This window comes from Rhododendron vialii, chromosome 6a (assembly GCF_030253575.1).
Source record: "Rhododendron vialii isolate Sample 1 chromosome 6a, ASM3025357v1".
In the NCBI taxonomy this organism is placed as follows: Eukaryota; Viridiplantae; Streptophyta; class Magnoliopsida; order Ericales; family Ericaceae; genus Rhododendron; species Rhododendron vialii.
In genome coordinates, this window is record NC_080562.1 from 43668528 (window position 1) to 43693008 (window position 24481).

Sequence of the window (24481 nt, forward strand, 5' to 3'; positions counted from 1 at the left end):
CTGCTCCAAGATAGGAATGAAAAAAGGTATGAAAAGAAAGTCCAAAGTTGTTTTTTTTTGGGCCCGGACGCCTTAACTAGAAATGACCCCAAAAAAAAAATAGTATCTTTCGATCTCACGAGAATTTTTTCAATTTTAATATAAATTTTGTACTTTTCTAATTCACTTATCGAGAAGAATTATGTGACAGTAAAACTATGCAAAATCTAGGAAAATTTGAGAGAACACAAAAAAAAAAAAAATCGCTGAAAAGTTTCCAAACTGGGTATAGTGTAATTTTACCAATTGATTCGGATTAATTCCTCTCCAAACTCCAAGTGTGTCCACATAGACTATACACACACAGATTATGCACAGATTTTCTGCGGTGCCCACCATAGGTCCCACACAAACGATTCGAACTGTTCATTAAATGCAAAATATTTTCTTAAAGGTTTTCTCAAAAAATCAGCTTAACCCGATCCCTATAGATGCTCAATCCAATCATCTAACTTTTCATTATCCTTAAAAATTTGAATGAGAAGTTAAATGATTAGATCAAGCATCTATAGGTATAGGATTGAGATGATTTTTCGTATAAACCCTAGAAAAAATATTTTACATTTAATGAACGGCTCGAATTATTTGTGTGGGACCCGTGGTGGACCCCACAGAAAAATGTGTGCACAATCTATTCGTGTACAGTCTGTGTGTAGTTGGGTTCTTCATACCCCTTGTGGTTTCCACTCTAGAGCCAATATCGAGGATCCGAACTGTTTATCTTGTAAAATCTGCTATTATCTATATACGTGTAAAAAATCAGATTCATTGAATATTTATAAGCATGTAAACAAATCGTATTTTGTTTTCTATTTTCTATGTGACTATAAATTTAAATTTTCCAATGTTTGAAAACAATGTGATTCGTTTACACGTTTATAAATACTAGTAATAGCCCGTTGCTACGGCACTACGCATCCCGGTTAAAAGGGGATGGCAGTTGTGTGATTTAGGTGAAAATCATGGGCACTTAACCGGAAAGTGGGAGAATGCATTATAGTCTTTGGATCAAATGAATCTAAGCCGTTCCAATAATTTATCTTCATACCCTTCTATTTTATAATAAAGATTCAATGAGTCTTATTTTTTTCTTAAATGTAACTAACTGCGAGTTATACCGGATAAATAGTATATAGTTTTGATTCTCAATATCGGCTCACAAGTGTGAGTCATCTGGAGTATAGAGGGGTATGGAGAGATGGAGCATGGGGCTTAAAATAGCGGCTAAGGAGTAGAGATTGCAATTGGACCCGCCCTGCCCCACTTCGAACGGGGTGAGTTTTCCACCACCTTTTTAGGTATCAGATCGGGGTCAAAATACTAAAATCCGGCCAGGTACGGGTAAGGTTCTGAGTGATAGTATCCCGCCCCTAAACTCGTCTCGATATACCCGCCCCGAAATGTAATTATTTATGAAATTATACTTTTATCCTAATCTAATTATCATTAATACTTCAAATTTTATATTTTTACTCTAATATTATTTTCATTATACTAAAAACTCTTATATTCTTACCTTTATATTTTCACCATTATACTAAACTAACACTTTATTTATACTTTATTTTACTTTTAGATTAACAATTTTTTAAAATTTTTTACGGAGCGAGGCGGGTAAGTTCACCGATCGGGGCGGGAACGGGGGTACTCAAAAAATATCCGATCAGGGTCAGGGCGGGGCGGGGTTGGGTAATAATTTTCAGTTCGGCCCCATTGCCCTTCCTATTAAGAAGTAATTATTCAATACTCCAGGAGTACCGTCATATGGTACAGTACTCTGGACTACTTTACAAACACACATTTCTATAGGGTTCATATATTTAGTGACAGACCTCAAAGAAATATGTGATTCTAAAATAATTCGGAGTATCACGTGGCAGTAGCCCAAGTGCATTTGGGACCCAAGTCAAGAAAGAGCAATGAGCACGTGTCTTTGGAGGCCATTTTCTGAAACCCAGATTTGCACAAGACGACAACTACACCTACACCTACCTGAAAACACAGACGATGGAGGTTAGGTGATTGTTTTTTTTTGGTAAGTTGGTTAGGTGTCATAGGTGATAGTTCAAGAGGGAGAGAGAGGGAGAGAATGAGGTTCTTTCCTAAGAATCTCCGCTCATTTTACGCATTTTAAAATCATCAGGAGTTGGCGTATGTTTTCATCTCTCTAAAGTCAAAAAAACCTTTTACTCTCTCTAGGGTTTTAGAGCTCGTTTCAGTTTCGGGAATATGGCCTCCTCTTCTCTGATCAGATCTTCAACTCCAGCCATCGATGTCTCACCTCCGGCCTCTCTATTCCGTCACGCCGGTCAATCCAAGGTTTGTTATTTCGCATCACTGATCGCTCAAATAAATGTAGTTAAGAATGGCTTATATATTTCCGACTTTAGCATTCTACTCTTCATTTTATTTTGCTGTTTCTGATTTCTTATCCTTAAGATACGATGGGATTTTGGCTTTTTAATTACGCGAGATGAATTTGATTCGGAAGTTGACTTGGTCTTCTTCCGTTTGGTTCTAAGAGAACAAATGAATCGTGAAAATCCTGGAAAAATGGTTCAGTCGAGCTGAATCGTCTCACTTGTTGGAATTGGAATCAAATGTTTTATGTTTTATGTTCCTCCCTTTTTCTGGGAAATTGAGATGATCAAGTCCAGTTTGGTAGCAAGAATCTCTGAAGCGTTTGACTTAGTTTCTCCGTTGTAGATTTGCTTCTTCCTCTTGAAAACAGTAGTATATTTATGAGTGGTTTCGGTTCTAATGCAGTTTCTACGTCCTTGTAGCTTTTATTTTGACTACCATTCATATGTGACGCACGACTTGGAACAGCTCTTATTAACGCTATCATTGTTTCAGCTGTTCTCTGTTAGCTTCAATCGCTATCAGAATTATTCCAAGTGTTTTGGTTCTGTTGTTCCTGGCAAGTCATCTTTCTCACAGTTGAGTGACCATTGTTTCCTCTCTCTATCTGCGAGTGATTATAGTGTATGCTTGTTGTTATCAGTGCTGAATATTTTTTCCCAATTCGCACAGGAAATGTGATGCTAGGACTTTGCAGTCGATCAAAGCAACTGCTACCGAAATTCCTCCAACAGTTCCGAGTAAGAACCAGAGTTTCATATTCAGAGAACTGACAGTTTCGGTTTGTGACATGAGAAAGTTGTATTTGTTGACACATTTTACTTTCTTTTTGTTTGTTTAGAATTGCAAAGCAGTGGAAAGGCGAAGGTTGGGATCAATGGTAAGTTTATTGATGATTTCCGTTGTGCTGCAGTTGTTCTTGGATCTGCATTTCCTAATTCCTCTTAGCTTGGGAATTATAGTTGTTCCTTCAGTTCAGCGTTGGTTGGTCCCCTTTAGACAACCAGCTTCAAAGCTTGATATAATGGTCTTTAGAACTTTTGAATTTCACATGCTGTTTCTCTATCAAAGAAGCACCGTGTTCAATGATTACTTTCTTCAGTCTTGAATAAGTTGGTTGCATTACCCCCAGACTTTTTTGCAATTACCTAAGTAGCACTTGATCAAAATTACATAATTTTTATACTTAGTCCAAAAAACACACATTATCGCACAGACAGATTTTCTAGGCAAACAAAGACTTGACTTGTCCTTACCTACAAGGTCAAAGGCTTGAAACGAGCTATCTGAGTATCAGATTTTTATGATGTTATGCGCATTCAAAATCACAACCTGTGTAGGTTTCATATCTGTTATCCAACACAGTCACTTTGTTCCTTTTGTTATAGTGACAACTGACAAGGGCCCACATAGTTTGTTTTGCTGCTTATTGTTGTGGATATTGACCCTGTATCAAAGAGGAAGGAGGAATAGTTCTACTTCATCCTAACTGTGTGGTCATTCCTCATCTATAAGAGTTTGTTAATGATATCAGACTTTGTAAGCAATTGCTGGTGTATGATCCCAAGCAGCCTCACCGTTCCCTTTAGCCGTCAAATTTGAACTTCTGAGATTGATAACCCCATCTAGCATTGTTTCACTCTCATTGCAGACCCACTATCTCAAACAAAAAAAATCATTAAATTCATGTCATCCCCTCCTCTTTCATGAATGATTTGGTTGGGTAGAGACTATTGTGGTATCTCACTCGTTCTTGCAGGTTTTGGTCGGATTGGCAGGTTGGTTTTACGGATAGCAAGCTCTAGAGATGACATTGATGTTATTGCTGTCAATGATCCTTTTGTTGATGCTAAGTACATGGTAAGAACACTGCTTTGCTGCTATTTTGTTTGGGTTTCTCCTAGATTCCCTTTTTGATAAGGTTTCTCCTAGATTTCCTGAAATTTTATGTGTAGCTTATGAGGTTTATAACCGGAAAGTACCATAATCTCCTTTGGGTGTAAGCAGAACTGAGGAGATCTTGAACGAGGCAATCTCGGGTAGCTAAGATCTAATTTTTACCTCATTTGATGAGCCAAGTTCAAGCATGAATTCTGCATGCTTTTCATGTCTTGGTCGTGCTAGGTTGTAGGAAGAGTTGCACTTGTTTCAGTATATAAATATTGAAAATTCTAACAAAATGGAACTCAGTTAAAATGGGTTCAAACTAAGGATGAGCAGAAAGTTGAGAATAGCTCAGGTCATATAGACCAACAATGTGGTGTTTGTGTAGAAGGTTTACTTGTCTCTCAAGGTTTTAGGTAACCTTGTGGAGTCTAAGCTTGAACGATATAATGGTAGCACAGCTCAGATATTCTGTGCTTTCTGTTTCTTTTCCATTGAAATAAAGTTGTTTTTCTGACCTTATCCTTAGTCATTATGGGCGTATGTGCAAACAACTGAAAATTGAATCCTCCAAAGCATCACGCTAACTTCTTTTTTATCATAGCATCACAGTTACTGTTTCAGGCTCCTAAACTGCCAAAATCCGGCAAGTTCTCTGTTCAGAGAATTGATTTTGAGTATTTTTGCACAAACCTGCCAGAAATTTCTAGTTTTATACCATCGTGTCATATGGTATGTCTTCTTAACCTTTGCTAATTTGTTTTGAAAGATGTTGAATCGCGTTAAGTACCCCACAGGAATTGAGCAGCTTGTTCACTTCCACATTTTAAAAACTGTTCACTCCAGATAGAATAAGGGCCCGTTCCAGTTTTGGAAAAAGTACTTTTTTTTTTGTCCAAAAACAAGGCTTGTTCCAGATTTGTGAAACTTCCTATTTTTTAAGAATGTTCGACCAAAACGACGACGTTTTGGGCTCTGTTCCCACAGCCTCCTGCGTGAAATGACAATACTGCCCTCCCCCATTTTGTCGGCAACCCAACCTAGGGTGAAATGGAAGGACAATATGGTCATTACAACAATTACCTTTTTAAAAAAGAACTTTGCAGGGTGAAGTGGAACGGATGTTCCTTTTTGTACTGTTCATTACCAAAAAAAAGTACTTTTCTAAAGAGAACCTAATCTGGAACGGCCTCTAAATCTCTTGCACTTATTTTGGACTTTTCAATCGCAAAGCACACTTGCGCTCCCCAGAAGTAGGTTTTGCGATACATTTGTGGTGTGATATTTGTGCCTATTTCGCATTGTGATTGACTTGGCAGTTGACTTGAGTATTTGGTGGGACAAGTATGCAACCTATGGTTGTTTCCTATTTCAAGATTTTTTTTTTTAATCTAATCTCAACATATTATTTTTCTGTGATATCTACAAAAAGACTAGAATGTTGATTCAGAAAATTATATTCATGCCAACTTTATCTTATTTTTTCAGTGATATATCTGCTTATTTTGTTGCAGTGCATTGTAATTCTTCTTTTCCTCTCTTTCGGGACTGGTCAATAGCATCTCTTGTTTGTGCATTACTCTATTTCTGCTTTTATCGTAGTAACATCTGTTCTTTTTTCCTATCAGGCTTACATGTTAAAGTATGATTCTACACATGGAGTCTTCAAGGGAACCATCAAGGTCCTGGATGAGTCCACTTTGGTTATCAATGGGAAGCAGATTAAAGTTTCAAGCATAAGGTATAGCCCTGAATTCCTTTCTGTGGTTCTAGTATTTTCTTTATAATGCAATGGCCTCTATGATATAATCTTTGCCATCACTGCCGGTCAAATGATAACCTAAAATCAAAATCTTATGTTTTATGAGTAATATTTACATCCAGAGCTCTCTCTGTTCAGAGACCCTGCAGATATCCCGTGGGGTGACTATGGGGCTGAGTATGTAGTTGAATCTTCTGGGGTTTTCACAACAATTGATAAAGCTTCAGCACACAAGAAGGTTAGTCTTAGCAACTTCTTGATTTTTCAGTTGTAAGGCATTCTAGTGTCCTCCCCCCCTTCCCCAATCTTCTCCCGTTGCACACACATCAACATATGTGTACCCATACACATCTTTTGAGGTGTGTGTATGATGTGCAGGGTGGTGCCAAGAAGGTCGTGATATCCGCACCCTCAGCTGATGCACCGATGTTTGTGATTGGAGTAAATGAGAGTGCATACAAGCCAGACATGGATGTTGTTTCTAATGCAAGCTGTACTACTAATTGCCTCGCTCCTCTTGTCAAGGTTTACTTGCATTTGGAAATTGGAATGTTGAACTCTAGTTTTTTTATTCCGTGGACTATAGACTAAATTGGGGGAATTGTTATAGGTTGTAAAGTTGAGAGATGGCAGTACCGATTTGTGGAAAACCCAAAATTAGGGTAACTTTCATTAAACTGGGTATATATACAACGCAAGATACAACAATTACAATGAGGTCCTAACTAATTAACTATTTACATACTAAGGATAAATAATGAAACTCCGTACAACGAACTAATTCAATAATCTAACATAGGTTCTTCTTGATCATATTTTCTACATTCATATTCCAACTTTTTTGTTCTTAAAAAACTGCACATATCCTTCTTTCTCCTAATGTGAAGGAAGTTGCTTATGTAAACCATCGCCTCTATGTTATTCTCATGTTAGTCGTCTTACAGGTTGTCCATGAGGAGTTTGGCATTTTAGAGGGTTTAATGACAACAGTGCATGCAACCACAGGTCTCTCTCTCTCTCTCTCTCTCTCTCTCTCTCTCTCTCTCTCTCTCTCTCTCTCTCTCTCTCTCTCACACACACACACACACAGAGATAGAGGCATCTCATCACATTGTTGTTTTGGTGTGCAGCTACACAAAAGACGGTAGATGGCCCTTCGATGAAGGATTGGCGAGGTGGCCGCGGGGCTGCACAAAATATCATCCCCAGTTCAACAGGTGCCGCAAAGGTATGAAGAGGAGCATTGTCATGTTGAAGACAATGAAGAGTGACCTTGTTAAGTAAAATAATTTCGCTTTTTGGGTGTTGTAGGCTGTTGGAAAAGTCCTTCCGGAGCTTAATGGCAAGCTCACGGGAATGGCCTTCCGTGTCCCAACTCCTAATGTTTCTGTTGTGGACTTGACTTGTCGACTTGAGAAGAGTGCTTCTTATGAAGATGTCAAAGCAGCCATCAAGTAAGTTTTAACCACCTTGCTTTCTTGCCCACCTTGCATGTATATCCTTTTTCTCTTTCCAGAGGAAGAGTAATTGATCCTTGAAATTTTAATTTTAGGAATGCCTCAGAGGGGCCACTGTTAGGCATTCTTGGATACACCGATGAAGATGTCGTCTCCAATGATTTTCTTGGCGACTCAAGGTCAAATTTATTCTTTCTCACTCTCATTTTCGAGCTCAAGATTTTCTGTTGGAAGCATTTAACATATGTCTCGCATGCAATATCTTCAAGAAACGTCTGTTGATTAGCTTTGAAGCAAGGAGGAAATGGAACTCCTCATTGGCTGTTATCACCTGGTTAATAACAGTGGTGACTCACCTTTGGTTATATATCACTATCTTTTATGGAAATGAGTTCCACATTGTTGTTGTCCTTCAGATTCTTTACTCATGAATGCCACTAAAGTGCCCAGATTTGGGTTAATGGTCCTCATCCCCCCATTGTTTCCCCCTCTGTTAACTTACCTTCCATGGGGATTTTCTTCCTCAGGTCAAGTATATTCGACGCAAAAGCTGGGATAGGTTTGAGTGCCTCATTCATGAAGCTTGTTTCCTGGTACGACAATGAGTGGGGTTATAGGTACTCTCTCTCTCTCTCTCTCTCTCTCTCTCTCTCTCTCTCTCTCTCTCTCCTGCACATGCACTCAAAAGTGCTCTGATGTTGATCATGAACAAATTTTTTTGGCCTTCATTTCAGCAACCGAGTGTTGGACCTGATAGAACACATGGCATTGGTGGCTGCTAACAACTAAGCATACAGGGAGATGGCTGCCATTGCGTTTACAGTTCTTTTTGTAGCATTCATGAGTTTGGTGGTTAGAATAGTGTGTTTGTCATTTTGTGAGCTCACAAGTTCCTGAAGGGAACAAAAAATAAGGCTACTAAGATTGTAATGACCTCATTTCAGTGACACTTTCGAACCAGTCACTACATCTTTTGTCATAACCTAGTATTGTGCAGACCTAAGAATCTGCATCGGAAAGCTCATATGGCAGGTCTCCTCCATGTTATCGTGAACTGGCATGATCATCTCGTTTTTCGTCACTGTGTCATGAACTAGTATTGCATACCTAAGATTTTGGACCGGAAAGCTCATATGGCAGGTCTCCCTCCTTGTTGGCACGAATTGGCATGATCATCTTGTTTTCCATCGCTACACTTTTCGGCTTCTAAAGATGCCACTGTTTGCAATATTAACATAAAAATACAGGTTTTTAGTAACAAATTGCCGATTTTGTTCTTCAGGAAACGTGAGATGATATAAAAACTTGAATGACCAGTTAAATCATGGTTACCAAAGGCAGTTGATAAGTATTGGATCTCAAAATATTGTTCTCAATTATGGTAGCTGTTGGATCTAGAAAATCTTTCCCGCAACACTATCAAAATAAAGCACCCCGAATGCAACTAGAGAAACCCTCCACGTTGGCACCGGCTTGACCCCTCCCCAACACCAACCCGTCCCTTAAACCCCATACCTTACCCATCCTAAATTCATTGAATTTCTCAAAGTACTCGGATGACATGCAGACGAATCAAGGGTACTCATGTTACCATTTCATTTCAAGAGATGGTAACATGTATGCAAGAGACATCGAATTATACCTGATGTATTTGGGTGAATTGGTCATCTAGAGTGCAGGCCACTTTTGACCATTTCACCACGATTTGGGGATCCAGAAGCAAAATTAACTTGAAGCCGGCTAGCGAGGTAATGGTGGGGGACTCTGATGAAGCAAACAGGATGGGGGAAGCAAAGACCACAGAGAAGGAGATGATTACATGGTTAGACTAAGATCTATCCGGAGAGAGAGAGAGAGAGAGAGAGAGAGAGAGAGAGAGAGAGAGAGAGAGAGGTCTGCTTTAGAGAAGAACGGTATAATTGCCAAGCAACAGAAATAGTCATAGCGGCACCCTCTTTTGAATATTTGATTTTCCAAAAACAACAAAACTAAAATCCGACAGGAAAGAACACTTTACATCTCTGAGGTAGAGAACTTCCACAGTAAGGAGCCCCTCCTGTTACCTGTGAAACAAAATTTAGTTTGGCCAGGAATTTAGCTCAATAAGGTCGAAAGAAAAGCCATCCATCACCTTCTCCATTTTTGCTACAAATATAACGACGTGTTCTGGATCTTCTTTGTCAACATCCACTAATTTCCTCATCAGGATGCTCAACGCCATTTTTTTTCAGGCTTTATTTCCTCATCAGGATGCTCAACGCCATTTTTTTTCAGGCTTTCTTCAAAGCCTCAAACGCCTATAACTAGTTGAATTATCATCTTCATATATACCGTCCTCCATTTAACTCTCTCAGAAAATTCTCTATTCTCAAGTATTTCCCTATTGGTTGATATACCAATTGAGCACAAGAAAGTAGAAACACTTTTGACAAAAGTAAACTTTTAGTAAGAATGCTGAAGCGGATGAAAGAGTAAGAATACCAACAGCCAGTAGGAGGAGAAGTAAAATCCAAATACAAAGGTGGGTCTCTCTTTCCTATTCCATATCTCACATGTAAAAATGATACAATGACAAGATAGAACAACTGGAATACACTACATAGCATACAACTTCTCCAGCAATCCTCAGCACGTCTAGCTCCAATCGTTCAAATGACCTTTCTTGATGATGTCATTCTCATTCAAGTATTCAACAAATTCATCAATAAGATAAGGCCAAGCACCTTCTGCATCATAGTTTGATAGCATTGGGTCCACCATCTGAAAAAGAACATTGGACACCAGAGAGGTCATTTTGATAGCATAATCTACTTGGAGAGAATATCATGGTGATGCTTTTAGTTTGATTCCTTTTAGAAACACTTTCAAAATGTTAAACTGTAATAAGAAATTCACAAAACTACATCGCATTTCTTTGAAATCATCCATATTCAATTTTGACCACAAAGGAAATTGTTAGGGAATCCAAATCACAAACATGCCCCATCCTGCTGCAGGGAAATAATAAAGTTATTTGGTCCAAAAGAAAATTATTAAAGTGAGTTTCTAAACCTTTAGATTTGGGTCATGAAAAAATGAGATAAGTGATGCAGGCACACCCATTAGATGCAGAAGGCTACTTATGTAGGAGTGTGGCAGCTTGGTGGCCCAGGGAGGGGAATTAGTTAATCAATCTGGAGGAAGATGTGAGAAGATAAAAGATACTAGAGAAGCAACCAAACTGTGAAATGCATTTGCAACTGTAGATCACTTTAGGGATGAGTTTTGTTTCATATCTCACCCTAGCAAATTCCAGTAGCTGAGACCAGGTGTCCCTAGAGATTGCTTTATTATGCCGGGCCTGAATTGAGTTCCAGAAAATTCGACATATATGTTAGAATGAAATATGAAACAAGATAAATGAAGGCCGATGATAGGAAGCTCAAGCAGTAATTTAACCAAACCGCAGCACTTCAACATGCACACATTCAGAAACATGATAAAACAAATAATCAAATCGGGACACAATCACAAGCATCCAAGAAACGAACAAGTAACCATGTGAAAATTGACTGACATCTAAAGCCTCGTGCATTCCAAAAGATATTTTAACTCCACCAAGGTTTATAATTTGCAATTTCAAATATTCATTTTGGAAAGGGAAAAAAGAGAGGAGGCATTATAAGCTTATGCTGGACATTTTACGCTGTTGCATGCAAGCCAGGGGCATGTACTTTGATGCATTATCTAGGAATAGAAACTAGATGCGGGGAACTTTGATAGGAGAACTGAAACCTTTTCCCACTCCAACTGCCTACACAACAGACATGATTAACACAATAGGCAATAGTTGGGAACATAAGAATCAATTTATACATTGCAAGTTACACTCTTTCGCTGGGTCCCATGCAGAATTAGAAAATTGGCAAGGCATGGTCCATTGGGTACCTGCAAGAACTGGCACCAGTGATCAACCAATGGCCAATGCTTTGCTTCAAAAAGCAACTGCCACATCCCTATTGCAGTATCCAATGCCAAAGACTTCTGACCCTGAGATAAGAAAGAAAATCAACATCTGCATCTTGTCTGGAAATACTGAGCATTTCTCAAAGTTTAAAACATAAATTGTCTACTTGCCATCGCAATACAAATTACCAACTTCCCGTCTCTATTCAGGGAAGGTACCAAAGAAGCTTATGGTTTTCATTTGGAAACAGTAATAATTATTTGTGGTTGTGGCCATGAAGATCTAATCTGTCGAGGTTGTGGGGACGCATGGCCACCAATCCATGCGCTGATGCTTGAGGTCAAAAGTCCACTGTATGATCTGATAAAGCTAAATTTACAAAAAATTAAAAACATGCCATACCCGATTCCACACCATAGTACATGTAACATAGCTTCTAGATTGAAAAAATCCTTTTGGTTCCATTTGCTAGTCCATTCATAATCGCCGCGCCTCTAATCGGAGTCAAAATTGAAACAATTCCGCGCAGAGTTTTTCAAAATTATTTGCACCAAACAAATCAACTATTTAACATCCTTCGGAACTGGAGGACAATACGACAGATTGAGCAATTTTTTTCTGCAAGGAGTTTAAATTGACAAACTCTGAAGCAGGTGTTAGTGGACACTTACAAACTGGACCTTTCTAAGAACAAAACTGAAACCACTTGTAATAGGCTAGACAACAAGACAATGACTGGACTGAAATACTGTCGGGGGGCCATCTGCTTCCTTACAAACAAAATTAAATGCCTTTCGCCCCAAGGACTAAAAAGCTAAAACCCATAACCTGATCAACTATGAAGCTACCCAGTAGGATCCACAAAGTTAACATCATTTTAGTCTGGATTCTATGCTATATAAATCTGCGTCTTGTACATTTAAGCCTATCTAGACCTTGCTCTAGGTTAGGTACAGTAAGTCATGTCTGAGAACTGACAGCTTAAGTCTTTTAATAGTACTAGAACACATGAGTATGTACATTCAAGTTAGATTCATTTCCAGTCATCAGCTATCCACCGAGACAATATGAGGAACAGAAATGGAGACGTCAACCAAAGGGCATATATACATGGAACCTCAGTGAATTCTTCATTCTAAATGATACACAGCCACATCAAATATTATAGTGACATCGACTTTGTGAGAAATTGGGACATACAAACCAACAAAAGGATAGCTGACTCGAGAGAACCAAATGGTACAACACAAATCCATGTTTTTATGCTTAGTACTCATACCTTCTCTTTTGCCCAACCAAAAGCAAAGCCATAGATCTCACGGAACTTTTCTGGACAAACATAGACCAAGATCAGTATCTTACAAAACACTGGAAATTGTATTCGTTATGCTGAAGTAGATAAAATCAAGCTCCTCGAATCCTCGTCAAGGGTTCAAGTTTCTCATCAGGATAGAAACTTTGTCATAAGCAACATGATGTATTAAAACAAGAAGCATCATGATGCAAAATTTGTGCCTACTTGAGTGTAGCTATTAATAAAGCGAAACCAAAATCAGATATACATACGCTCATCTTTCAGCTCAGAACGCATAAGTTGTATCCTGTCACGGAGTTTCTCCAGCGAATCTATCCTGGTTGTAACAACGTCAATTCCGTCAAGATGACATCATAATGCTCCCAATAGGTTACTACTGGAATTTAAAAAAGCAAACAGGGAACAAAACAAAAAGCTACCCCAGAGCTTGTAAACCGCCAATAAACTCCTCCTTTGAAAATTCACACATGGTGGCAGCCTTCATGTGCCAAGAAAGAACTAACTACAGTAAGGCAAAAGGTCCAAGTCAGCTACAAAACTGTGTTTCTAGTGCATTTACTACATAACTAATATCTCAATGAAGAGAAATTAACAGAATCCTGGAATATGATGTAAACATAAGTCCAATTTCATAAAAAAGAAAACAATTTTGTGGACAAAGTGCTTGAGAGCTTTTGAAAATTATTTTCTCGCCAGCATAATACAGTCATAACCTGTTTGATCACATTCATTGACTAGAGAATGTGGCACTCAAACAGAAGTTATAGAAGTTAAGATCTAGTAAAGTGAAAGAGAAGGAAACTTGTTAATTTGTCGCTCTAAAACAATCTTCTGCAAATTCCTAAAACTTAACAATATGTCGCAGATCAATACAACATATTCTTTTCTTTTCTTTTCTTTTCTTTTCTTTTTGATAAGTAGATCAATACAACATATTCAAACATATATACTTCTCATAAACAAAATTTTCAGGTCATGTTCCTTTTGTATTCTTTCTACAAACACTGCTTCTAGCAAGTTCAGAGTATATAAACGTACCATAACAATATCTTGGGGATCAACCTGCCAAGAAAAAAAAGACTCACACATCAATTAATTGGGGATCAACCTCCCAATGACAATAATTTTTAGTAGTTCAATCAATCAATTACTATGATGGTAGTTAAATTGGCAGCATATAGAACTAATCCGCGTTACCCAGCGGAAAAAAAAAAGAAAAGAAGTGTAGAACTACCTGAAGATCATTGCAAAGGAGTGTGATACCATCAACCAAAATCATATCAACGTACGGATCTGCAAAACAATAGTGTTCTTATCAAGTTATAACTCACTAAGAAGCACCTGTATGCCAAAAGTTAAGGCTTATAACATCTTAAAGGTGCTTTAGCCATTGCAAATTAAAACTTCAGAATTGCATTTAATTTGCGTAGGTCCATAGCTACTCACAAGACAAATGAAGAGAATGTTCACCTACACGAAATGGCAACCAACTCCTCAAAAGGCCTACTTAATTACAAAGGCATTTCACTTATTTATGGGTGAAGGTCACAATTCCAAGCAAAAGGTGCTACATGATAATTGACAATCAGCCATAGCTAACGAGTTATATGCTCGTCAATCCACAAGAAAGCAAGCCTCATCTTATTGCCCTAACAGTCTAACACGCATGCAAATGCACTGAGGTGCTCTAAAAACAGGCATCCTGAGACATGAACAACAAATTGAATTGCTCACAATGAGATTCAAAAGAGAAAAAGGTGATGAACTGATGATACAAGCTAACGACAGAAACCATGTAAATGAGGACTGTAAGTTAAGCCAACACGGAATGTAACCCTCCAATCAACAAACTTATCCTCCTCAAGTGATGTCTATAAAAACAACAGGGCACACAAGCCACGGCTGCCTCAAAGCAGATATTGGCTCCACTTATTACAAAACTACCATCATCTAAAAGACTCAAAGAACTCCGCATACACCAAAAGTTAGACAGGGAACAAGAAAAACCGAGTGAAGAGTTCACACAATTAGCCATTCTATGTTCAGAATCATTACCAGAGAATAAAGGAGAATCGAGGAACTAGTTTGAAACCCAAGATAGTCGTGTTAGTGTAGATAGAAAACATGAACGGTTTACTACAAGCAAGCGTGCAGAAGATTACAATGGAATTGCCCCGCTTACCTTTGTATCTGTTGTAAAGTTCTTCCACGCGTCTAGTATCAGCATAAGGTTTAACCTGTGTTTGACTGTAGAAGACATCAAAAGCTCCTTCAAGATGCCAATTGCTGGCTTTCAAAGCCTGAAGGGCAGCTTTTTCACTGCATTTGCAACAACATAAATTTAAACAAATCAAATTGGGAAATCCACAGACCGATGGATAATCCAACAAAATTACTCTCAAACAAGAACATTATGGACAGATGGTCAATTAAATGAGCCATGTATAATTGTTTATCAAGTCATAATAAATGAGCCTAAATCTTCTGGAAAATAAAAAAGGGGCTCACCTCAGCGCCTTGCGCCTAAGTGATCTGCACCTAGCCCAACCCCTCGAAGCGCAAACCTTGCGCCTCGCCTCAGCGCCATGGCGCGCGAGGCACACGCTTTTTAAAACACTTCTGACTTGATACACAAGACATGCATGAAAATAAATTTAGATCTCCAGGACTAGAAGCAAAAACAATTTGTCCATATCATGCAAGTACAAGGGTACATGCACGAAAATACATCTAGATCTCCAAGAAGTAATGTAGATGATTAGGTAATTGTGGATGATATCATTGGAAAGACATCAGAAGACCTAAATGATCGATGTCAATTAACTTATGGCCACTTAAAACTCAGGAAACCACCACTTCCATAATACCTTGAATACGTTGGCCTACTGTAAAACTCAAGCACTAATACTCTTCCAATAACTTATGTGAAGGCTTTTATGTCATGAAGGCAGTGCTCACCGATAACTACTGGGCGCTCCAGATTTGTATGGAACTTCAAATCTACAAAAGATGTGAATAATCCCATAGACCCAGAATACCATATCAACAATCTACCCTTTTTATATGGTTGATTTTCCGAAACCCGGAAAAATAGCCCCAAAATGGACAATTGCCCCACAAATCTCCATTAACTAAATTCTTGCACAGAACAGTTAGCAACTAGCAGTTCTTCTGAAAATCGGTTGTCATCATACACTACCAATGGTTAAGCATACCAAGAAAAAAAGTTAAGCAGCTCAAAAGGTCAAATGGTGATGACAAATGGGATTAAAACACAAAATAAGATATGGGAAACAAGGATATCTCAGATTCTTGTACTTGTATGAGGTTAGTGTCACAAAAACAATCACTGATCTTCGTGTAAATAAAGAGGCCAAGTGCCTTCGAAATAACTACAGGGCACAAATATAATCTGTGCCATATGATGGTTCTTAGGGGCATTTTCCATCTTCCATTTGTTTGCATACATTATACATTAAAAAAAAAAAAACACCCATCGGCTTTCCTCTTAAGGACATACGACATACAATAAAGTATCTAAAGCTCTTACTCTGGAAGTCAAAAAGTAGAAAATGCAACTAAGCTTATGATTCTTAAGATAATCAGATAGAAACATCGGGACTAAATTCCTATTACACTGTACGCTTTTACCTGGATCCAGTGATTGTCACGAACTGCTGAACTTTGTCACGGTGCCCTCGACCCAGCTTGTTCTATTATTTAAATAAACCCCACAGTAAATAGAAAAAATTAGGATTAAAGGGAAATGAAAGATCAAAAGGTTTTAATGAAGTAAATTACTATGACCAAACTCAGAGGTATCAACTGAAGCCCAGAATAAGATCAAATTAGTACGAGAAAAGACTGGTTTATAATTGAAATGATGAAACCAAACATGAATTAAGGCCAAGAATGAAAATAACTCGATAATCTACGAACTTAAATTGGGTGAAGAAATACAAAACGAAAACGTAGGACAAATCAAGAATCCAGAACAAAGAGCCGGACCAAGAATTTGGGTTTGACGAATTAAAGAACACGAAATACAAGTAAACCAGAAAGATAATGATTGGTAGCTGAAATGCGTAGATGATTACCGACCATGTTGAATTTGATTGTGGAATCTTTTACAATTCCAGTTTAAACGAGAGGAGTTGTGCAGAGGGAGAAACTAGGGTTTCGCAGTCTCTCTCTGTCTCTTTCTAACCACTGACCGGTGGTTTTGTACACTACTTAGGAGTATTTTCTCGCTACCCGCGCCACCATCATTCACGAAGACGTTGACGGTGTCGAGAGTGCTTTTGGGCGTGTTTTTAGTAGCCGTTTGCCAATGCTACACACACAGCAAAAATGCACACGTTTTTTCACATATTAATGACCTGATTTGAGCCATTCATTAAATGTAAAATATTTTTTCAAGGGCCTTTCTTTAAAAACAGCTCAATTTGATACTTATATGTGTTTGATTTAATCATATAACTTTTCATTTGGATTTCAGGATAATAAAAAATTAGATGATTGAATCGAGCTTTCTAAAATATCAGATCAATTTGATACTTATAGGGACTTGATTTAATCATCTAACTTTTTATTTGGATTTCAGGATAATAAAAAATTAAATGATTGAATCGAGCACCTATGGATATCGAAATTGAACTGATTTTTTTTATGAGACCCTTGAAAAAATATTTTACATTTCATGAATGGCTCAAAAAATTTTATGAGTTCTAAAGTAGGCCCCACACAAGAATATATGTGAAAAAAGTCTATGAACAAATTTTTTTCTTCAAAATGGTAGGAGATTTCATTCATACAAAAACGCATACAACCAAATACTATCTCAAACAGAGATAGTGACAAAAAATCTAGATTATAAGCATATAACTCCAGAATCTCGCAACAGCAACAACCTCCCATTATTTCCGTGTTTTTAGCAACGTCTTTCACTCCTATTGTTATTATGAATACAAAGTTAAATATAATTAATCTGTAACTGTTAAAAATGCAGGATAAATGAAGACAAAAAAAGTTTGGTTTTTTAGAACACTTCGGCATCCCAAAAAATAAATAAACAAAAACTATTATGGTCACCAAACATATTTTTTGTTTTTAATTTTTAATAAATAAATAAAAACTCATTACTTGTTTTTCATAAACGAAAAATATAAAACTGACAACTTTACCAAACAAAGCCTATATTATTCAACTGTTTATGGGTTCTAAAACACTCAAAATGATGATATGTAAGTATCCCATATTTGGAAGAGTGGTAGGGAGTGCTTAGTCCTACATTGATCGGAGCTAAAGCCTCACTGGGTTTATTAACACTCACCAAAGGTTACATGACATCTTTTTCGGTATACCTTATAAGGTCAAGTGTTCATGTTGAAAGAAATTTCATGTTTCTGTTGGGTCAAGTCATTACAATAAGAGAAGTCATGAACTCTCTAAGAAAGAAGAATTCATATAAGGGCAAAGCTATGATACACAGGGTATACCGTATAATTAAATTATGACAGTTTGTGATTTTCATTATGACGATTTTTGATTTTCTAATGCATATTTTTTATACTAGTTACGACTTTTACTTTAAAATTTACTTGTTGAACAGGTCATTAGCAGGTTACCCATAGTTAAAAAATATTGTTATTATGTAACCATAATTATTCGTACCAGAAACTATATTACTTGTACCCTAACCAAATATATGTGTACAATATCACAAATTAGATAATGCTACCCACAAATTTTATGACAATACCATAAATTGACATTATCTTACCACAATGAGTTGTACCAAAAATTCTTTGACACGTATGATATTCCGTAACAAAATCAAAATATGTCGTACTAGAATCAACAATTGTTATACCCAAACAAAATACATGTGTAAAATACCACAAATTCAGTAAAATAACCAAATTTATTATGACAACACCTAAAATTGTCATTTTCTTACCACAACGTGGCATATCAAAGAAAACATATTTAAATACTACAAATTATATAACAAACCATAATTGTTATGACAATATCATAATTTGACATTTTCATGCCCACAACTGTTATAGCAAAGGAAATTGATTAAAATATTCCGTAACAAGACCAAAATACCACAAATTTAGTAATATAATCAAATTTGTTATGACTACGCCATAAATTGACGTTTTCATATCCACAACGTGTTATATTCAATCAGAATGTTCAGTTAATGATAATTATAATTAGCAAAATACCAAACCACAAATTCAGTAATATAACCAAGTTTATTATGATAACACCATAAATTGACATTTTCATACCCACAACGTTTCGTATAAAAAAATTCAATCAAAATGTTCAATTAACGATAGTTATAATTAGCAAAATATCATACCACAAATTCAATAATATAAATATAACCAAATTTGTTATGACAATATCATAAATTGACGTTTTCATACACCCACAACGTGTCGTATGAAAAAAATTCAATCGGAATGTTCAGTTAACGATAGTTATAATCAACAAAATACCAAACCATAAATTCAGCAATATAATCAAATTTGTTATGACTACACCATAAATTAACGTTTTCATATTCACAATGTGTCGTATAAAAAAATTCAATCAGAATATTCAGTTAACGATAGTTATAATCGGCAAAATACCATACCATAACTAAACGTCGTCAGCGAGTATATTTTTAGAATGATTGATCATAACTGTTAGAATATCAAGTCATACGATATTCAGCATTATCACAAAAATTAGATATTGACAACTGCGTAATCGAAAAAATTTAATGTATCCAGATACAATAATGAAGTTGACCGCTTATTATTAGACCCTTAATTAGACAAAAAAAAATCCTTTTACTATTGAATTCGGGTGATGATGAAAGGGCTTTCTAAACCCTATTGAGCCAAAAAAATTATGTGGATTATTTAATCAACAAATATAACGAAATCAATGGTTTTGATCGTCATTATTGTGTCGCAGTTGCAAGTCAACCGTACATTCAGTTACAAACAGAGAAATTGGTTTTATATCAAGTATATTGAATGCACAATTCTAAATGTTCTTTTGGTACGACACATTGTGGTAAGAAAATGTCAATTTTTTGTGTTATCATAATAATTATGGTTATGTTATATAATTTGCAGTATTTTACAAATGAGGGAGAGAGAGAGAGAGAGAGAGAGAGAGAGAGAGTCAAGAAAGAGTGAATAACCTATTACCTGCTAAGTCATTTTTTCATTTTATTAATTGATTTAATAAATGGGTGGTCCGGATTATTCACTTTTAAATCCAATGATTTAAAATCATGGTGCGTATGGTACACCCCTGATAAGGAGTGTGTACCATAGGACTACCCTTCATATAATTTATTTTGCCTTATCGCATTACCATCAAAACTTAAGTTTTTCCGAAGCTAAAATATAGATAAGCAAAAGCGTAGTAGCCTATTGTATTAAAAACTTAATTTCTTATTTCATACTTAAAAATAAAATCAGCCTTTGATTACACATGTCACGGTATGAGCATAATCAAACCACATAATTCCATTCCGAAGGAATTAAATTTATTTTGAGGACGAGATATCATATTAATCAGTTGTTGACATTTCAATTGAAGTTTCTATGTGGTTAGTGAAACTTAGTTGTTTTGTACTAGGATTGAATTACAAATTATTGAATGGTAACAAATTTAAGTATTAGTACTTCAAAGCATATGACTATCAACTACTCACGTCCGACTTAACTATGAGATATTAAGAACCAACATAGTACACACACAGCGGTTCAAAAAAAAAAACATAGTACACGCATAGTGAAAGAATGACAAGGTAAGATCGAGGTACTTGTGGGATTGAAAAAACTAGTAACACCGAATATTGATCGATCACAGAATCCAAGAATACTCAAATATTCCAAATAGAAAATCCCATATCTTTGGTCTTGAAGTAGCTAGCTAGATTCATCTGACTTCTGAGTAACACATGGAAAAATTTACTAAAATGGAAAAAAGCCACTCCAGAAAAGAAAGAATTTTACTCTATTAGAGCATCCACACCAGAAGAGGCAAACTCCTCTTTTGGCTAAAGTAGCTAGGGTAAAGCACAAAATAGGGTCTGCATCAGACTCTCTTCAAGCTCGTGGAAAAATAAAAATGGAACAGTGTCTCTTTTCTTTTGACTATCCACTATTCATCATCTACTCATTAGTTTATTATTATACTACTTATACACATGGGACAATGGGTAGAAATGCTAGGACAACGGGCAAAAAATATTTGAATGGAAAAGTTGAAGTAGAAAATAAAGAATAGTTTAATACAATAAAATTAGAATAGAAAGTCTGATTTAATGTGTTTTTAAAAAAGTGACTTGCTAAAGTAGAAAAGTAGCTTTTGGGATTAAATTTGGTTCAAAATTTGCTTAGACTGATGCAGATACTCTTAACAAGTTAACCTGATGGAATTGTCAATCCACAGAGAATTGCCATTTTTTTTGTTTTATTTTATGGCTATTTCCTTCCTACTTTACATGCTGTAGTTGTTTTAGGATAGGATAGGAGACCCAGAGAGAGAGAGAGAGAGAGAGAGAGAGGGGTCATGGTCTTTTGAGGAGGCTTCTATATGTCCCCGTGTTGGCGAGGGAATGGAAGTGCTAAAGACACGTACGTTTGTCCCCCGCGTTGTGGATTCCTTAGGATCGACATATTTTCTTTTTTGCTCATCGACCTTGGGATTAACATATAGTACGACACAAAGTGGAATTTTATGCATAATTCGTATTTTCCCATGTCTATTCTTGTAACATATTACATATGCCCTTGACATACATACAAAGATGTGTACCATATACATCTATTGTGTAATTCATATTATGCCATTTCATAAAAAATTACCTGCAAAACTGATCATTCACAACATTTTAGTTTGCGTCGTAACTTTTATACGAAGAATTCGTAACTTTTCATCAATAGAATTCATGACATTTTTCTTAAAAATGTTACCTTTTATCATCCATTTCCTTTATCATAACATTTTCCCTAAAAATATAACGTTTTACACACCCGAAGAAAGAGATGCTAGCGAAGTTGCGTGACGCTTTCAAATCCCTTTCTTTCCAAAAGCAAATGCCAACTTTTCAACATAAGAATATATTACTTTTGCACTTCCACTTGCACTGTAGTACACTTCATTTTCTACTCTCGTTTTTATTTCCGATGGTTATGGTATTCGGATCAATTTATGAGTCTTTTAACTATTTTTATGTCTGGTCAAAGATAGACTAGCCATGCCGCAAACAAGAAAATTCACTATAAATTATGTAAAAAACAAACCCATCAATCAATTAAACTTATTTCTAGGGTTACTCATCTTGAACTTTGCAATATCATATGTGGTGGGAGCCGCATTTTTCGTATTATTGAACCACTACACGTCGGCATACAATCAAGATGAGGATTCACCTAATTAGTCGGCATATGAGATGGTGTTTGAGATAAGATTGGGAAGGATTAAAAATTCGGCATTATTCCTCTGACTCTTCTAACTCAATCTTCTATACCTTTTCTCCCGGCTGCTCCTCCTAGGAGCTTTCTAGTGTACTTTTTCCCACTCTTTAATTATTTAGAAAATACTAACTTTAATGTGTCCGGGTCAATTCATGTGCACCGTCTACTAGCTAGCGAAGGGTCTAACTAAAATTACGGCAAAGCTTTGTGTGGTTGACATGGTTGAGCAAATATAAGATTTGATCAGCTTCAACTTTGGAAGCCTTTTTTTTCTTCTTCCTCATAAACAACTGTTACGAAAATAGTAGTCAAGATTACTCTATAAGTAGAGCTGTAGAGTATACATTTGGGTAACAACCCTCCATCGATTTTAAATAATTTACCACTTTAATTGGTTTCTACATAGGTTTCTTTTGATAATGGGCTCTTTTTCAAAGAATTTAATTTTATAAATCTGCTTTTAATCAAAATCCTACAAAATGTTTTACTCCAAAAAAAACTTTCATTTTTAACATTGTTTTGGGAAGCCAAGGCGGAAGCTTTCTTCCTTATCGGAAACTGTTTATAAACATCCCAAACCCAGTGGACTGAGCTGCTATCCAATTTTCATACCATCCAGTTTCAGCCATGTGTGGATTGTTCCTTGGTTCAGAATATCTACAATAATGACTGGAACTGCTCATTTTTTAGAACTTGCCGAGAACATGTACCGTGTCAAAAATAATACTCCCGGATATCGTATGATATGATTTGCAATGCATTAAGCTTCATATATTAATTGTGTCAAAATGGGTTGTAATACAGTGTTGCACACTTTTTTTTCAAGCTAACTCATTCCAAAATATCATACATGCCGATATCTGATCAACATTATTTTTGACATGATCAATCTTCTTGACGAATTCTAAAACGTGAACGATTTTCAACCATTATTGTGAACCAGTAAAAGTCCTATTGTCTCCTAATTAATCTCTCTCCAATGCATACTCTATATCTCCAAATCTTTCTCCATTCCTCCATTTTGGAAGAATTAATCAATCCAATACATCCTCTATATTTGCCTCCAGCCTCCATTTTGAAGGATTGGTTTTGATACTCCATATTTGGAGGATCCAAAATTTAAGGAGGAATGGAGGCAAAAATGGAATATATTGGGTTGAAGAGGCTGAGTTTGGTTTATTCATCTACCAGCAATAAAATGGAGCAATAAGTCATCTTCCTCATCCCATTCTGCCACTTCTTCGTCATAATCAGGGGATGGGGCCATGGGGGTGGGTAAATATCATGTGCAATTGACGTGAACAATGGCGTGAAGGTTAGAGCACTATGGCGTGAGCACTGAGCAAGAGGAAAATACAGTATCATGTGCAGTCACAAACCAAAAGGAAGCAAGAGAGATGTGGAGTGAAAAAAATGGCGTGAAATTTTTGGAGGGGTGGTGTTTAGAGGGAATTGTTTTTAGTAGACATCTACTTAGGCCATCCACAATGGTATAATCAAAAATGGATAACCAAAAGTTGACACATCAGCTTTTGATTATTCACTTAAGAGATTGTTAAGCTTAATAATGTTGAGGTTCACAATGGTCACTTCTAGTCCATAACCAAAATAAGGGGTCCACTACAATTTCACACAATCTCTCTCTCTCCTTTTGTTTTCCGCCATTCACTTCCCTCCATTACGTTTTTTTTTTTGGCAAAAATATATCGAATATATAGTGTTCTTTCTAGTGTTAACTATCAAAACAACACCGATTTTTTTTTCTTTCTATTCCTATAGCCTATATCACAAGTCCACCACTCAAAAAATCAGATGTGTTCTTAAATTTGAAAAAAAATGCAAGGTTCTTCCTCTTTTTTTTTTTTTTTGCAAGGTTCTTTGTTTACTCAACCATAGGGGGAGGAACAAAAAAATGAATAACCACTTTTTAGTCGAAAAAATCAATTTTTTTTGCTAAAAAGTGATTATTTATTAAAATACTTGGGCAAAAGTAAAAAAAAAAAAAAACACTTTTCCCGATTCCTCTCGTTGAGACGAATTAATAACCTATAAAAGTTTGGCGCAAAACTAAAAAATGCGAAAAAATTCAAATAAAAATAATTTTCAGATTTAAGTTAAGTTTAGGTTAAATTCATAAGAATGCAGCCTAAAACAAAAACGTAAAAGAAGAGTAAAATACCTTAATCCAGCAACGATGAGTTAAATTATAGATGA

At 36.4% G+C, this 24481-nt stretch overlaps 3 protein-coding genes across 4 annotated transcripts in view; 2 read left to right on the plus strand and 1 right to left on the minus strand.

Moving 5' to 3' along the window:
- Positions 1-24481, plus strand: part of LOC131329460 (uncharacterized) — a 52101-nt gene that overhangs the window by 9996 nt on the left and 17624 nt on the right. The gene's annotated exons all lie outside the window — the stretch shown is intronic.
- On the plus strand, positions 1999-8557 carry LOC131329456 (glyceraldehyde-3-phosphate dehydrogenase GAPCP2, chloroplastic-like). Its single transcript, XM_058362563.1, has 14 exons — positions 1999-2358; positions 2896-2978; positions 3073-3140; positions 3242-3280; positions 4160-4260; positions 5913-6025; positions 6185-6284; positions 6425-6571; positions 6991-7051; positions 7177-7274; positions 7358-7500; positions 7599-7682; positions 8031-8120; positions 8238-8557. Exons 1-14 carry the CDS (start codon positions 2269-2271, stop codon positions 8290-8292), a joined length of 1272 nt encoding a protein of 423 aa, XP_058218546.1. The 5' UTR covers positions 1999-2268; the 3' UTR covers positions 8293-8557.
- On the minus strand, positions 9927-17101 carry LOC131329462 (uncharacterized). 2 transcript variants are annotated; one of them, XM_058362581.1, is made up of 11 exons: positions 16866-17101; positions 16416-16477; positions 14947-15083; positions 13999-14057; positions 13803-13826; positions 13184-13266; positions 13016-13080; positions 12729-12778; positions 11431-11532; positions 10784-10843; positions 9927-10263 (listed from the first exon to the last, which is right to left on the minus strand). In XM_058362581.1, exons 1-11 carry the CDS (start codon positions 16866-16868, stop codon positions 10138-10140), a joined length of 771 nt encoding a protein of 256 aa, XP_058218564.1. In that variant the 5' UTR covers positions 16869-17101; the 3' UTR covers positions 9927-10137. The 2 variants fall into 2 exon arrangements, with proteins under 2 accessions (XP_058218564.1, XP_058218565.1); XM_058362582.1 differs by lacking the exon at positions 10784-10843 and having other exon boundaries at positions 16866-17044.

What these genes read in the sequence shown, in the direction of transcription:
- LOC131329456 (XM_058362563.1), top strand. Translation starts at nt 2,269, where the DNA reads ATGGCCTCCTCTTCTCTGATCAGATCTTCAACTCCAGCCATCGATGTC. An exon ending in AATTCCTCCAACAGTTCCGA is followed by an intron (nt 3,141 to 3,241) that starts GTAAGAACCAGA and finishes TTGTTTGTTTAG; the next exon opens with AATTGCAAAGCAGTGGAAAG. An exon ending in GGCGAAGGTTGGGATCAATG is followed by an intron (nt 3,281 to 4,159) that starts GTAAGTTTATTG and finishes TCGTTCTTGCAG; the next exon opens with GTTTTGGTCGGATTGGCAGG.
- LOC131329462 (XM_058362581.1), bottom strand. An exon ending in GTGACAATCACTGGATCCAG is followed by an intron (nt 15,084 to 16,415) that starts GTAAAAGCGTAC and finishes TTGCAAATGCAG; the next exon opens with TGAAAAAGCTGCCCTTCAGG. An exon ending in GGCGGTTTACAAGCTCTGGG is followed by an intron (nt 13,081 to 13,183) that starts GTAGCTTTTTGT and finishes TGTTACAACCAG; the next exon opens with GATAGATTCGCTGGAGAAAC.